Genomic DNA, 13,631 nt, shown 5'->3' with positions numbered 1-13,631 from the left:
ACACGCCTACTCTGTGCACATACAGAAGTCCTAATTATCTCAACATAGAAGCAGATTTCAGGCTTTACACAAGCTTTCAGTGTCATTATGTGGCTGTCAGAACCTTCCCATCATTTCATACATCAGTTAATTTCATGAATTTGGTTTCTGTTTGCAAATTGTACAACTCAGTCCCTGAACACAAAACTGGATGTATTACTTCCTGTCATTCTGGGCCATGTGTTCCTCTTTGCTCTGCCACTGAAAGACAAATGAGCTATTTTTCATGTGTTTGACGCTAAGTTTTCACATAAAGGTTCTCATATTTGAGTGTCAGAATCACACACAGGTTGCTGGATTTTTCTGCAAACTCTATTTTCAAGTTGCAAGATCATCTGATTTCTTTACAGATAGCAGTTCTGTTTAGAGGCTTTTTTATGTAGTAGAGAAAAAGTAAAGAAAGAGAAGCAAAAAGATCTAGGTTTATTTATTTTGTTCAAAGCATGTGCAACATTTACTCATATCTTCAGAGGATGACAGATTATGAATGCATCATATTAAAGAATATCTTTGGTACAAACTCCTGCATGAACCCCTTGCACAGTTCCTCACATAAACTTACTTAAACCCAAAGGTCCCCTGAAGTGGAGGTTGAGCCATAAACAACTTGCATCACCTCCAATTCAAGTGCCATTTACTTCAAAACAGTAACTTTACTCATCCTTCCAATACTGTATGCTCATTAATGTTAAATACAGACATGTTCCACACTTATTAGTAAGCATATATTACTTAAAAGACCCATCTAAAATGTCTTGGTGCTTCGTTGTAATGAACAGAAAATAAATAGCATTTTAGAACCTCAAAGTGCCGAGTGCAAACTGCACAGAAGCAAACACTAACTCCAAAGGTTTCATGGAATGAACACCAACTGTGGAAAATTGCTAAAGCATTAACGAAACATGCCCCAGCAGTAAGTCACACTGAGACAGAACATCTATTTAGCATGAAAAACAAGAAATACAATAAACTGCTTTAATCTGTCCGTCTGGACTAAATCCACTTTTTTTTTCTTTGACATTACTAAAAACAAAGACTCCTTTTCGGGGCAAATTTCCCTAATCTAATCACTCTGAAAAAAACCTCTGAGAAAAAGGCATCACGAGCAGTTACATCTTAATTCCGACTGCAGGGCATCTTCACTCAAAAACGGGTTTAATTTCCTGGAGTTCCAATCAATAGAGTGACTGGGTTCTTATGGGAATGTTGGTGCGATGGGAGGAAACAGCACCTAACAGAGATCACGACAGTAAAAAACACAAGCAGGTTCTTAAAAGGGCGTGTTAAATTATTGCTGATGACAGACAACACTGCAAGACAAGCTAGAACTGGAATGTAGCACCTCCTGATGTGGGCACCAGCAAAACTTAAATGGCACAAATGTGACACTTAACGTAACAGCGCTGCATTCAGAAAAATGAACAGAGGTCAAAGTCACAACAAGGTAAACTGTTATCAAGACAATAAGCTGAAGACTGCTAGCAAAAAGCAACACAGGTAACATATTTTCATGCGTGTGAATTTAGCTCAACTGAAACAATAACTATCAATGTCTGCTGAATCACATTCAAGCTGCTGAGGAGTGATGAGACATTAGGACACTGTGCAAGGCGGCGTGGTTCACAGGCTCATCCAGGGTCCGGGTCTCTGCCGAAGTGCCATCTCACCAGGTTGGGTTGGCAGACCTTCAATCAACGAGCTGTTGTTCACCTCAGCATCATGAGACTCCTCGTTTTTGTCGTCTGGCGCATCATCCTCAGAGGCGTCCGGGATCACAGAGGGGCTCTTTGATGACTGCTCTGCCGTGGTGTCACTTCCACTGAAATCAGACGCCTCATTCACAGCTCCGATCACTATAGGGGCACCGAGTTCCTTCTGCGAATTCTCCTTCTCCATGCGCTTCCGGGCCTTCTCCTTCCTCTGCTGGATGCGGGTGTCATCTCCCATCATGACCTTGACTCTCACCTGGTCTGGAGGCCACAGTCCGCCCCACACAAACTGCAGGTAGCTGAACAGCACGATGACACTGAGGAAGGCGAAGTTGGTGGCTACGCCGATCACCGCAGACGTCAGGGGGAAGTTGTACAGGACATATCGTATGCCAGTGAAGTAGGCATGGATGCGAAGCTGGGAGGAGTAGATCTGCACCCGTCTGGACTGGATCTCAATGACCGCACCGACTGTGGGTTGATAAGCATTCGTCTTGTAGTCGGAGAAGAGCTCCACTTCTATGAGCTGCTTCTGCTCAGTCATCCCAGTCAGGAGGAAAGGAGAGAACAGGAGAGTGTTGAGGGTCTGCAGGAGGTTGGAGCGGTAGTGCAGCATGGTAGACCGGCCCACTGATGAGACAGTCTGTCCCCCCTTGGTGTAACAAGACATCTTGACCATAAACATACCCAGCTGCTCATTCACCGGTGACTCTGGCATCTCCAGCTCCAGGGACACTCTGTAGGGCTGACCATTGGCCATCACCTGATCCCTCTCGTTCTTCATGAAAGAGATGTTGGCTGTGGGGAAGGAGCAGAGAGCTGAATCTGAGGCACCACAATCCGAGGTGTAGTAAAAGTGCACAGGTGTGGAGAAGCTCACAGTGGGCATATAGGAGTAGTAGAAACTCCCGTAGAGAAAGATGGACACCCAGAGCAGCAGAACTAGGACGCAGAACAGGACGGCAGCTTGGAGTAAAGTCCGCCGGGCTTTGAGGAGAGTCACAGCCGCCACATCGTGTAGCCAGTGGAGGACCGGTCCCATTGCTCCCCCCATCGTGTCTGGTCCGGACCTTGTTCCAGTCCTGGCTTGTCCAGTTGTGCCTCCTCCGAGCACCGTGGACTGATGCCACTGAGGCGGCTCCGTGTTTTCATACATCAGTGGGTGGCTCCCCTACAAAACTGTATAATCGTTTATCTTCGCTTCCCATATTAAGTCTCTTCAAGCAGCTTCACACCCGGAGCCCGAGTGTTAGGTTAGTTTGGTCCACTAGCCAGGTAGAAGCTACTCGACAAACCATTAAATATCCTGGAGCTGTGAAGGTGGAACGTTGTGTTCTCTCCTGACTCGCTCGGAGGCTGTTTAAGCTTGTTAGCAACTTAGCTAACAGTCAAATATAGAGCTACACACACACAACATGACCCCACAACCCGGAAGTTCAGCCCCTCCTTTGTGCCACAGTGACAGGAGAGCAGGCCGACAAACGGACTAACAGACACACAAAGAGCCGGAGATGGGGAAGAAAAGTCGCCTAACGGGAGGAACGGTCGGTCGGAGAACGATACTACAGCTATCTCCTCCTGGGAGCCGCAGTGGGAATGCAGGAGAGAGAGAAGAAGCGGCCTCGGGATCCGACGGTATTTTAGAAACACGTTAGCTCTGTAGCATGTTAGTTGTAAGCTAGCTTAGTGCTAAATGGTCGATGTGTGATGGGCAAGCTGATTGAACAAAACAACCATATTTAGCTAGCTGTCGGGTTTGTTAACATAATATGTCCCCAAGAAATATCAAAGTGACAGTTTTAGCTCACGACATCTGTATTCGTTCATTTGAAGGATCGACTTTAGGCTACACGCTAGCGCGCTAAGCTAGCGGTTAGCAAACGAAGAGTTTGGTAAGCATCCATAGGCTGGCCTGCCAAAACAGGCTTAAGAAGCAGTCAACCTAAAAGTAATTAACCCACATAACACTTTTATTGACTTTGTCCACGATCAGAGGCGTCGATAGGCTCTTGAAGCATTTAAGTGGTCAGCCAAATCCAGACAATTTAATATTTTAACCCTAAAATTACAGGATTTTCTGGTTGTTGGGGCGTAATGTGAATATAAACACTTTAGTCTAGGCAAAGCAATGTCTTTCTACTTTGTTTTTGTGTTCAGCCCTTGTTCCACATTATTTAGATTGAGTAAAGGTGAAAGTGCCTTATTTACAACCATTTATTGTTGTAATCATATGTAAAGTTGTTTCTTGTTTACCAGGTTTTCAGTTTTAGCCATGAATCAGAGGGATATTTGCACATTCTAAAAGTTATTATAACAATTTTATTAACAGTTGTAATTTTTTTTGGTAGTTTGGATGACCAACCCTTGAAATAGTTGGTAACATTATCGGTCAGATAGTAGGGGACTGTATATTAGGAATATCAGCAGCTGCCTAATTTGCTTGAGAAATAGAAGAAGCTTAACTTTAAACTCTTTGTTGATGTTTTTGCAGATGAACAAGACGGTGATGGACACAGATTTGTGAGACACACAAACATGAAGGCACCGGCAGTAAAGGCTACAGGTGAGGTGACTGTGAGGATGTTCAGCTGCTGTATGGACATAAAAGGTTTTCATTTTGATTGATCAAAATAGGGTTGCAGATATCCTTTATTTTAATAATCGAGTATTCTGAGATGTATTCTACATACATAGCATAGTACAGGAGTATTGAAATCCCACATGTGTTTAGTTGGTGATACAGAAATCACATACCGTATTTTCACGACTATAAGGCGCACATAAAAGTCTTAGATTTTCTTCAAATTGTGCGGCGCGCCCTATGGTGCAGTGCGTCCTGTGTGTGTTGTTGTTGTTGTAAGGCGGACGTAGACCAGGTGGTTTTTTCCACGCATCACCATCGCTGTTGATCTGTGACTCTATGCGTGCCCATCTCACAGCCGATGTGAAAAAACAAGTGAAGCAAATGAACTCTGAGCTTGCTGTCATTCCGGGAGGCCTGACAAAGGAACTCCAACTGCTGGACATCGGTGTGAACCGGCCGTTCAAAGTAAGGCTGCGAGCGGCGTGGGAGCGATGGATGACCGATGGAGACCACAGTTTCACTAAGAGTGGAAGGCAGCGCCGGGCGAGTTACGCCACAATTTGCCAATGGATTGTAGATGCTTGGGCTAACGTGTCTGCTGGCACTGTTGTTCGAGCTTTCGCAAAAGCCGGCATCATTTCCGAGGCGCCGCACGGCACGGAAAGTGACTCTGACAGTGAAGAAAGTGAGCCTGGCATGTTTGATGGAGGTTTAGCGCAGCTGTTCAATTCAGAAACAGAGGATGAGGACTTCCATGGGTTTGATTGATGACGATTACCGGTAAAAAAAAAAATGTGAATACCAAACTCAGTTTTGCTCCCGCTCTATTTTTAAATACGCACACTTGTGTGCTTGTTTAATCCGTGTGTTTTACCATGCCCGCGACTATTGATTAAAAAAATGTTAGTACTTTGTAATCAATACTTAAATAAAGCACAACCAAACTCAGTTTTGCTCTCGCTCTATTTTTAAATACGCACACTTGTATGCTTGTGTGTGTGTTGTTGTTGTAAGACCGACGTAGTAGAGGACACTATGAGAACGTTAAAGGGGGAAGTGTGGGCGTGGATTGTATATAAAACCCTCGCCATATAATCAGGTGCGCCTTATGTGTGTGTTAAATACAGTAATGGCACACATAACTGAGACTGCGCCTTTTGGTACAGTGCGCCTTTTGGTCGTGAAAATACGGTAAATTTGTTTATATGCTTGGTCTGTTTAAACTGCTAGTACTGCAGCTGATAGAGCACAAATAAGAAAACTGATCAGTTTATCTGTATTGATTCTAGAGAATATTCAGTCAGTAGCATTAGTTTCCTTCATTATGAGACAGTATCAGACCTACATGCACTTGAATACAATATCATGTTTGAGTATATGAAGTTTATTGTGCAGCTGTCAGTTAGAAATAATCAACTGCATTGATCGGTAAAATAAAAACATTAACGCACCTTTAACAGTTTTCTACCAGCAATCTGGTCTGACATCATTTCCAGTCGCAACTTTTTAGCAATACATTTTTCTATTCCTCATCGTTCTCCACTAAAACAATCTTGACTGAAGCAGCTGAACACGATCGGCTCATTTTGTACAGAAAAGCAGTCAAATGATGCATTAAATGCTCCTGTTTGTGTGGATGAATTTGAAGCAGAAAGCCTGAGTTAACAGAGAAAGTTGAAAGCCACCTTAATACCTGTTAACTCTGACTGAGGTTTTAGTTTTTGTCGAGCCGACTCTCACAAAAAAAGCGTGGGTTTATCTAACTGCCTTCGTAGTTCAGGCCTCTGATCTGCTAAATGCAGTAAACACTAGAAAAGCTGCGCTGGTTAAAATAGAAGCGTCCCATCAAATTTAAAATCCCTTCGGCCAGTTAGTGAGCTGGGGTTCCAGTATACAGTGGCTTAAACGAAGCCTCGAGGAATTTTAATAATCAAATTACTTGAATAATTCGAGGAATCGTCTTAGCCTGAGGTCAAAGTTGTTTTTTCTTCACATACAGAGGGTCTGTCCTTGCTTGGAGCCTATGAGGATAGTGATGAAGAAGATGCTGGAGACCGTGCAACTACAAATTCTCAACACAACCAGTCAGCTGACATTGACAGCACACTGGCCAATTTTATGGCTGTACGTATAATGATTTAATATTACACTGATTCACTGTTAATGTCAGGCTAATGTTGTCTTTAAGAAGATAATGCTTTTGGATAATTATAAATCTGCTATTAATTCATAAGATTTGAAACAGCTGTCTTAATCCATTCATAACATGCAGTTGTGGACAGAAAAGAAAGAGTGTAATTAGATCTGCAAGACCAATTTGTCTTGGATAATATGGCATTTGAAAGTCAACACATACGTCAGGCTTTGGTTTTTCTTTTACGATTACCCTTAGAGTGATCATTCTTGTGACTGAAAACGAACTTTTGAAAAGAATATAAATTCCTGTTGCCTCTCTTCCCTCCAAGGAAATTGATGCTATCACAACTCAGCCAACTGCAGATGATGCGACGTCTCTTCCCTCAGCTACGAATGCCACCCCACCCAGACCGGATGCTAACGCTCAGCAGCCGCCTGCCGTCGAAGGACAGAACCAACAAAGCACAGAGTTTGAGTACAATACTCAGTACTCATTAGCTGGAGGTAACTATGGAGACACATGTCCTTCTTTAGCAACAATAATTCCATATTTTTTTTTGTAGCCACCCTTAGAATAGCAGCATATTCATCCTCCTGCTTGTGTTCCAGTGGGTGTAGAGATGGGAGACTGGCAGGAGGTATGGGACGAGAACTCTGGCTGCTACTACTACTGGAACACAACAACCAATGAGGTGTCCTGGGAGCTGCCACACTACTTAGCTGATCAAGTGCAAAGCCTGGAACGTTATTCTAACAGGTAGTAGAAAATGACTTACAGGCTCTGAATCTTATGACAAGACTGTAAACAGCACAAGTATCTCTGGAATCCTGATAAAATCACTGTACATATGATTTAAAGCACACAACTCATTGTCTTCATTTTGTTCCTGCTGTGAATTGTTTTGTATTTTCTTTATAGCTCTAGTGTCAATGGCAATGGCACAGCCCATGCGGGTTATTACACAGAGGAAGCAGCTGCTGCCCCTGCTGCTGCTGCTGCTGCTGCTGCTGCTGCTGCTGCTGCTGCTGCTGCTGCTGCTGCCAGTGCAGCCCCAACAGCAGCTAAAGAGACCAAAGCAAAGGCGAGTTTCATTTAATCCCAGTAAAAATGTGAATCAGCATGCTTCTGTGTCAATAAAGATTTGCTACTATGATTTTAAGTGTATCAACATCTTGTTTTTGCCTAAAAGGAGGTTATTGAGAGCGTTGTCGGCCTCACGAGTGAAGAGGAGGAGCGTCGGGGAGTGGCTGCCTCTCTTCTTGGCCCTCTGATCCCGTCTGAAGTGAAAGAAGCAGAAGAAAAATGGAGAAAAAGACTGCTTAAAAGTGTGGACGAGACTGACAACAGTTTGGATTCTGATGGAGAGGGTGTCCGGCCTGCAGGATCCCCCTCTACACCCCTTCGGGATTCAGACCAGGCCCCCAGCGTGCAGAAGGATCAGTGCACCAAGAAGCAGTCTGGAGACAACTCGGAAGCTGAAGAAGAGACAGAGGAGGACACAATGGAGCTGGAACTGGCTCTGGAGAGGAAAAAGGTGGGGATATAATGCTGTTCTGTGTGCAGTTTGGCATCAACTACTTTTGACAAGTAGTGGCACATTTGGATGTCACAGTGATCTAACTTTAATCTGACTCCTAGGCTGAGCTCCGGGCTCTGGAGGAGGGCGATGTGAGCGCTGGGGGCTCCAGTCCTTGTTCTGAGACTAGCCAAGAAGCCGCTGCTTCTCGTGGTGTCCTGCTGAAGAAGAACCGGTGGAAGACCGCCTTCCCTTGTGTTCCTAGCCCCGACTCTAACAGCAGAAGCTCAGACCTACTTGACAACACAGAGACGGGTCAGTTCAGAAGTTTACACTCATTGAAATGGAGGATCATATAAATGACCAGAGTGGATTAAACTGCTTGTTAAATTCCTCCATACTTAGATTTCTGTCTTGTGTCTTGTAGCGCTTCCTAAAGTCTTAGAAAGTGTTGAGGACGGCGAGAACAAGGAAGTGGACAGTTCTGAGGACAAAACGGTTTCACAACCTCCTGCAAAAGAAGATGGGGACACAGCTGAGCTCAAAGTGGAAACACCTGAGCTCAAGGTACCTCCAATGTTACTATTACTAAGTATAGTAATTATTAAAATCTCTTTAAGGCAGGTTTTAACGCTGAAAAAATGTAGTTTCAGATTGGAGAACTGGCCAACACCTTAACCAGCAAGATGGAGTTCCTGGGAATAAACAAAAAGGCGATCTCAAACTTTCAGTTGCTTCTGCTACAAACTGAGGTGAGAATACCATAGTTCCAAGCAATATTATCCTAGCTTCCAGTTATCCCTGTGCGACTTCTAAAATATTTAACACTTAATTCTCTTTCATTTAATTTTGCACTGGCGTGTGGTAGTACTTAATATTTAAAATTCTCATAATGATCCATCATAAGGTGTCATTTTGGAAAGTTACTGTAATTATTCTTGCATGTAACTCATCTATTCTGTGGCTCATCAGTCTTTGTCTCTTTATCTCTTCACTTCTACTGTCTTGTCTTTAATCTCTGTTCCTAACTTTTCTCTTTTTGCCATTTTCTTTTTTTCCAGACTCGGATTGCTGACTGGAGGGAAGGCGCTCTGAATGGGGTCTATCTTCGCCGCAGGCTGCAGGAAGCTGCCGAACACATAAAATATTACGAACTTAACGCCGCCCCTAAAGGCTGGTCCTGCCACTGGGACAGGTACGCGCTCCTTACCTTTCACATCTCTAAACTCCCTCGCCCCCAAAGGTCTTACCGTGTGACTACACCCCTCTCAGTGCCGAGGTTGCAGACTTTGTAACATAACTTGGGGAGAAGCTTAACCAGTCCGAGTGGATCAAAATACTTCCCAGAAACAGACTCTTCAGGGTTCTGTGATGCAGTCCTTGCACGTACTGATAAGGCAGCATCCACTCTGGGCCAGCCTGCTTCCTGTTAAATAAACCTGCCACAGAGATGACTCCCTGTCCCTTTGACAGACTCTTCCGCCCTTTTGTTGTGAGGGCATTTGTAAACTGATTATGGGTCCAGTCAGTGGAAAATTTGGGAGGGGTGTATGGTAGGGAGGTTGGTTGCGTGGGAGAGCTTTGCACTTTACAGGACTGCAACCCCCCTGAATGCAATGCAGACAGAGTGATGCCCTGGAAGCTGCGAGTGTCACCCATCAAATAAAAGGTGAAGATGGAGCAATGACGGGATCCAGCAGGTCAGACCAACTCTATTTCATATGTCTTCCTGTTTTTTAATTTCTTCTTTCTGATGTAAAATGAATTGACTGTGTGCTTATTTTCTGACCTACGGTTGTTAATGATGATGATGATGATGTTGATGGTGCTTCCTCCCTGGCGTCTTCCTGTGTCTGGGAGGGAATGGTTGTCTAAAACAGAACAAATATGACAACCATGGTGTGAGCTGCTGAATGCTACTTTCAGGACCTAGAGATGATTTGTTTTTGCTTTTGTTATTCTTGAAAGCAAGGTGGGTTCCCTATCCACATCCATAACCACACTCTAATTGGGCCCTTGTTCAGGACGGCTAAAATCGCTGTCCTACCAACATTCCTACCCCCCCTACTGTGGCCATTATGTCCACTCCCTTGCCCCACAGTCCCAGGGTATCATGCCACTCAGCAAGTTTTAAGGCCAGCGGTTGAGACTCTTGCCTTCTATCTCTGTTGTCCCACTCTTTAGAGAGCACAGGCGATACTTCTATGTGAAGGACCGGACTGGTGCCTCCCAGTGGGATTTCCCAACAGAGGATGACAAGGAGGAGGACCTGAAAAGCAGCCAAGGTACCCAGACACAGACTTCAAGCCAAGGGGAGCCCAAAGCACCATCTCCATCTGCTGGTGGAGTCACAGGTCAGTCTGTTCCTACAGCTGCTGCAAATGGTATTAAACTGGCTGTAAAAATGTGCATCAGTGGGTTTTCTGTTGAGCTTGTCAGATAATGTCCAGTGAATGTGGTTGTGCTTTATTAGTTCAGTACTAATGTGACAAATGATGTCCTCACTTCTTGTGTTTTATTTAATTGGATCTTCTCCTGATGCAGCGCCACCACCACCTCCTCAACCCAGTGCACCCTCCTTCTGGTCCCCATCCCAACCTCCACTCCCTGACAGCCCTCCTCCCCCTTCCAACTGCCCCCCGCCTCCGCCTCTGCCCCCAGACTCTCCGCCGCCCCCTCCTCCCCCTCCTGACAGTGACGGAGAGATCATGGAGGTGGAAATGGAGATGGATGACGATAATGACGAGGAGCCTCCAGCCCCTGGAACAGAGGAAGACGGCAGCGGGAGGCCGCCATTGCCCCCTGGCACCGCCGGCACAAAGGTGTGGGTGGGATCCAGCTGTACTCGACTAAACGCAATACCTGATCACGCTACATGTGTAAATACGAAATGAAGGAGTTCAGCTGTTTTTATTGTATTTCTTGTCATTCACACAGATTTTTGAGTCGTCGGGTCCCTTGGGGAAGGGTCAGAAACGAAAGGCTGGTCAGATGAATAAATCCATTACTATTGGCAGCAGTCCCATTCTCTACACCCAGGCAGCAGCCAGTGCAGGTGAAAAATACACTAAAACTTCACTACACAACCTACTGTATGCAGTGCATGTTTAACTTACTTAGACAGAAACAATGTCGACTTCAGTTAGCTTTTATTAACCCTCTGAACACCAGTCATGTTATATTTTATAGAATCACCAGAATTACACTTTTTTATCATAACAAGAAACTGTAAAACAGCAATATTTTGCTGATTTTTAGGTTTCCAACAATCCCTGAACGCCTCATTTGTGAAATGACATAAACTGAACTCTCGACTACCTTTGCACAGAGCAGATAGAAGTCAATTGTGGAACAATGTTTATAATGCAAAAAATACAGTATGTGTCATATTCACCATTTATTTTCTCATATTGGTTCTCGTGTTGGTACCTTAAAAGAAATGCTGTACATGTTGATTCTAGTTTTTTCCCCCAATTTTTGTAAAATTAAATTATCAAAGAAATTTAACTTTAATTTTATGGCATTGTAACATTGTTACACTACCACAAAGGCAGTTTTGAGTTGTCTGCCTGTAGCCGTGGATGTGGTGTTTCACCGGAGGTGCAGGACTTTATATTGCAGCAAAAAAAAAAATGTGACAGGAGAAATAAACCTCCAGAAACTAGCTAGGTTACAACCTAAATTGTAAATAAGTGAAAAGAGTGATGCAGTGATTTATGTCTCAGATGTGGTTTAGATAAAAACCTAGCTATGTTTTATCATATATTTATACATAAATTCAGATAATTATCTACACTGTGGTAATTCCCTGACAACTGTAAGGTTTCTCTTTGTCTGCAGCCCCTCTAATGTCAGCAGCTGCCTACTGGGGTGTGCCGGCTGTCGTTGCCCCTCTGGTCCCTTGTGAACCTCCCGCCCCACCTGTCCCAGCCCTGCCTCCTCAACCGCCACTGCCACCATCCCAGCCACCCTTCGAACCTCCTTCAGCCAAAGCTTTGCCCATAGACAAGACCAAGAAAGCCAAAAAAGACAAGGTTAGTCAGTGGTATAGAAAGTTTAAAATGAGCATATTACTTTTTTTAGGAACATGCAGCTCAAATGTTCCCTTTTCAACTTGTGTTCTCTCTATAGTCAAAGAAGAGTAAGACCAAAATGCCTTCGCTGGTGAAGAAGTGGCAGAGCATCCAGAAAGAGCTGGATGAGGAAGAGAAGAGCAGCTCCAGTGATGAAGACAGAGAGCAGCTCAACAAGAAGAGTATTGAGGAGTGGAAGCAGCAGCAACTCGTCACGTATGTTTCTGGAGTTTCCAGACAAGTTAAGGTTTCATTGTATTGAGTCGCACAGATTTTTTTTAAAGTGATTGTTGTTCTGTCGTTTATTCAACAGAGGAAAAGCTTCAAAGAATGCCAACTTTGAGGCACTTCCCGCAGACTGGAGGGAACGCCTGAAGAAGCGGAAGATGAACAGCACGTAACACCCAGCCTGGGTCCTACCCCACCCAGACAGTGTTTTTAAACCCACTCCAAGCATTGCCATCAGGTCATCCTCCCCAGCTTAACTTTAGTTTAGAGATCAGTGGACTTACTGCGTTCATGATGGAGACATTTAAAAGCCCTTACATGGCAGGCCATTCTCACAGAAGGGTTTGAATGTCCTTTTTCTTTTTTTTGTAGCCACGACTGTAAATGTGCCAAATGTCTTGAGTTAATCAGTTTATTGATATTTCGCTACCATTTTGTATGGACCCATGTAGATGACCACCACAGTTTGTTTGGCGGGACTGTTTATTTTATTGAGCCTTTTTACAACTCTGTAAATAGACTGTATAACAGGAAAAGCCATGTTTGTGAAAAGGGAGGGTGTGTCAGTGAACTGTATATTTTGTAAAAAGTTATTAAAAAGTTTTTCCAAAGCTATCGATTTGTTTTATATACAATATACAGTTTCACCCAAGTGTCCTATCAGTGTTGCGTCAATTACTCACAGGTTTATGCCTCCATTAGCCCAGAAAAATGTGAAAGTTTGGGTTCTCTGTAAAACAGCCTCACAGCTGTTAAAAATTGGATGTAACCAGCATCCTTTTTATTGCTCCCTACCACATTCCTGGCAGTGTCGGTTACCGCCTGCAGCTCACCGTTATCTGCCTTAACAATGCAGAAATTGCCAGTTTACTGTTGATACATCTCTGAATCTCTGCATTGACTCTGCTCTACATCTCAGAACCTTCACCCCTTTTGTTCTGCACCTGGACCCCTCCATCAGTGAATCAGCTGCTGTCTACAGTTCTAACTTAAAACAAAGAGGGACCATGCTTGTTTCTGTTTTAGCCCAAATTCACCAAAACAAGCTCCCTAACTGTCAGAAAATGATGAGTCAGTGCTTCAAGTTAAAAAGCTTTTTAAAACCCACCGATACAGACAAGCATTTGTGTAATATTTAATTTCTTAATAAACATAATTGCTTCTTTTTGTAAGCTAACTTCATTTTAAAAGCTTCTACAGAAACATGATTATTTCTATAGCATCTAACTCTACAGTAGAAACACATGCCAGAGTTAAAACTCTAAAATGATAAACAATATAGTTGCATGCAAAAAATGCTATCTGTTATGAAAAAAAAAAAAGATAGAGAAGAAAGGGGAGTTTA

At 43.8% G+C, this 13,631-nt stretch overlaps 2 protein-coding genes across 2 annotated transcripts; one reads left to right on the top strand and one right to left on the bottom strand.

The window, feature by feature from the left end:
- Positions 1-450: 450 nt before the first annotated feature.
- Positions 451-2,904, bottom strand: LOC110964909 (seipin-like). Its single transcript, XM_022213770.2, has one exon. The coding sequence runs from the start codon at positions 2,902-2,904 to the stop codon at positions 1,660-1,662; it is 1,245 nt and encodes a 414-aa protein (XP_022069462.1). The 3' UTR covers positions 451-1,659.
- Positions 2,905-3,240: 336 nt separating this feature from the next.
- On the top strand, positions 3,241-12,901 carry fnbp4 (formin binding protein 4). The gene is made up of 17 exons (XM_022213769.2): positions 3,241-3,383; positions 4,240-4,311; positions 6,332-6,456; positions 6,798-6,972; positions 7,078-7,225; positions 7,388-7,550; positions 7,659-8,003; positions 8,108-8,300; positions 8,413-8,552; positions 8,633-8,737; positions 9,047-9,180; positions 10,170-10,339; positions 10,530-10,807; positions 10,923-11,040; positions 11,826-12,019; positions 12,117-12,274; positions 12,372-12,901. Exons 1-17 carry the CDS (start codon positions 3,260-3,262, stop codon positions 12,457-12,459), a joined length of 2,730 nt encoding a protein of 909 aa, XP_022069461.2. The 5' UTR covers positions 3,241-3,259; the 3' UTR covers positions 12,460-12,901.
- The last annotated feature ends 730 nt before the right edge of the window (positions 12,902-13,631 follow it).

Source organism: Acanthochromis polyacanthus, chromosome 8 (assembly GCF_021347895.1).
Source record: "Acanthochromis polyacanthus isolate Apoly-LR-REF ecotype Palm Island chromosome 8, KAUST_Apoly_ChrSc, whole genome shotgun sequence".
In the NCBI taxonomy this organism is placed as follows: Eukaryota; Metazoa; Chordata; class Actinopteri; family Pomacentridae; genus Acanthochromis; species Acanthochromis polyacanthus.
Note: the sequence above shows the minus strand (reverse complement) of the source record. Positions and strands in the feature narration are given on the sequence as shown.

Bases quoted from the DNA above. Each gene is read 5' to 3' on its own strand.
- fnbp4 (XM_022213769.2), top strand. From the start codon at position 3,260: ATGGGGAAGAAAAGTCGCCTAACGGGAGGAACGGTCGGTCGGAGAACG. The intron at 7,226-7,387 runs GTAGTAGAAAAT...TTTTCTTTATAG, and splicing joins CTGGAACGTTATTCTAACAG to CTCTAGTGTCAATGGCAATG. The intron at 9,181-10,169 runs GTACGCGCTCCT...CCCACTCTTTAG, and splicing joins TGGTCCTGCCACTGGGACAG to AGAGCACAGGCGATACTTCT.
- LOC110964909 (XM_022213770.2), bottom strand. From the start codon at position 2,904: ATGTATGAAAACACGGAGCCGCCTCAGTGGCATCAGTCCACGGTGCTC.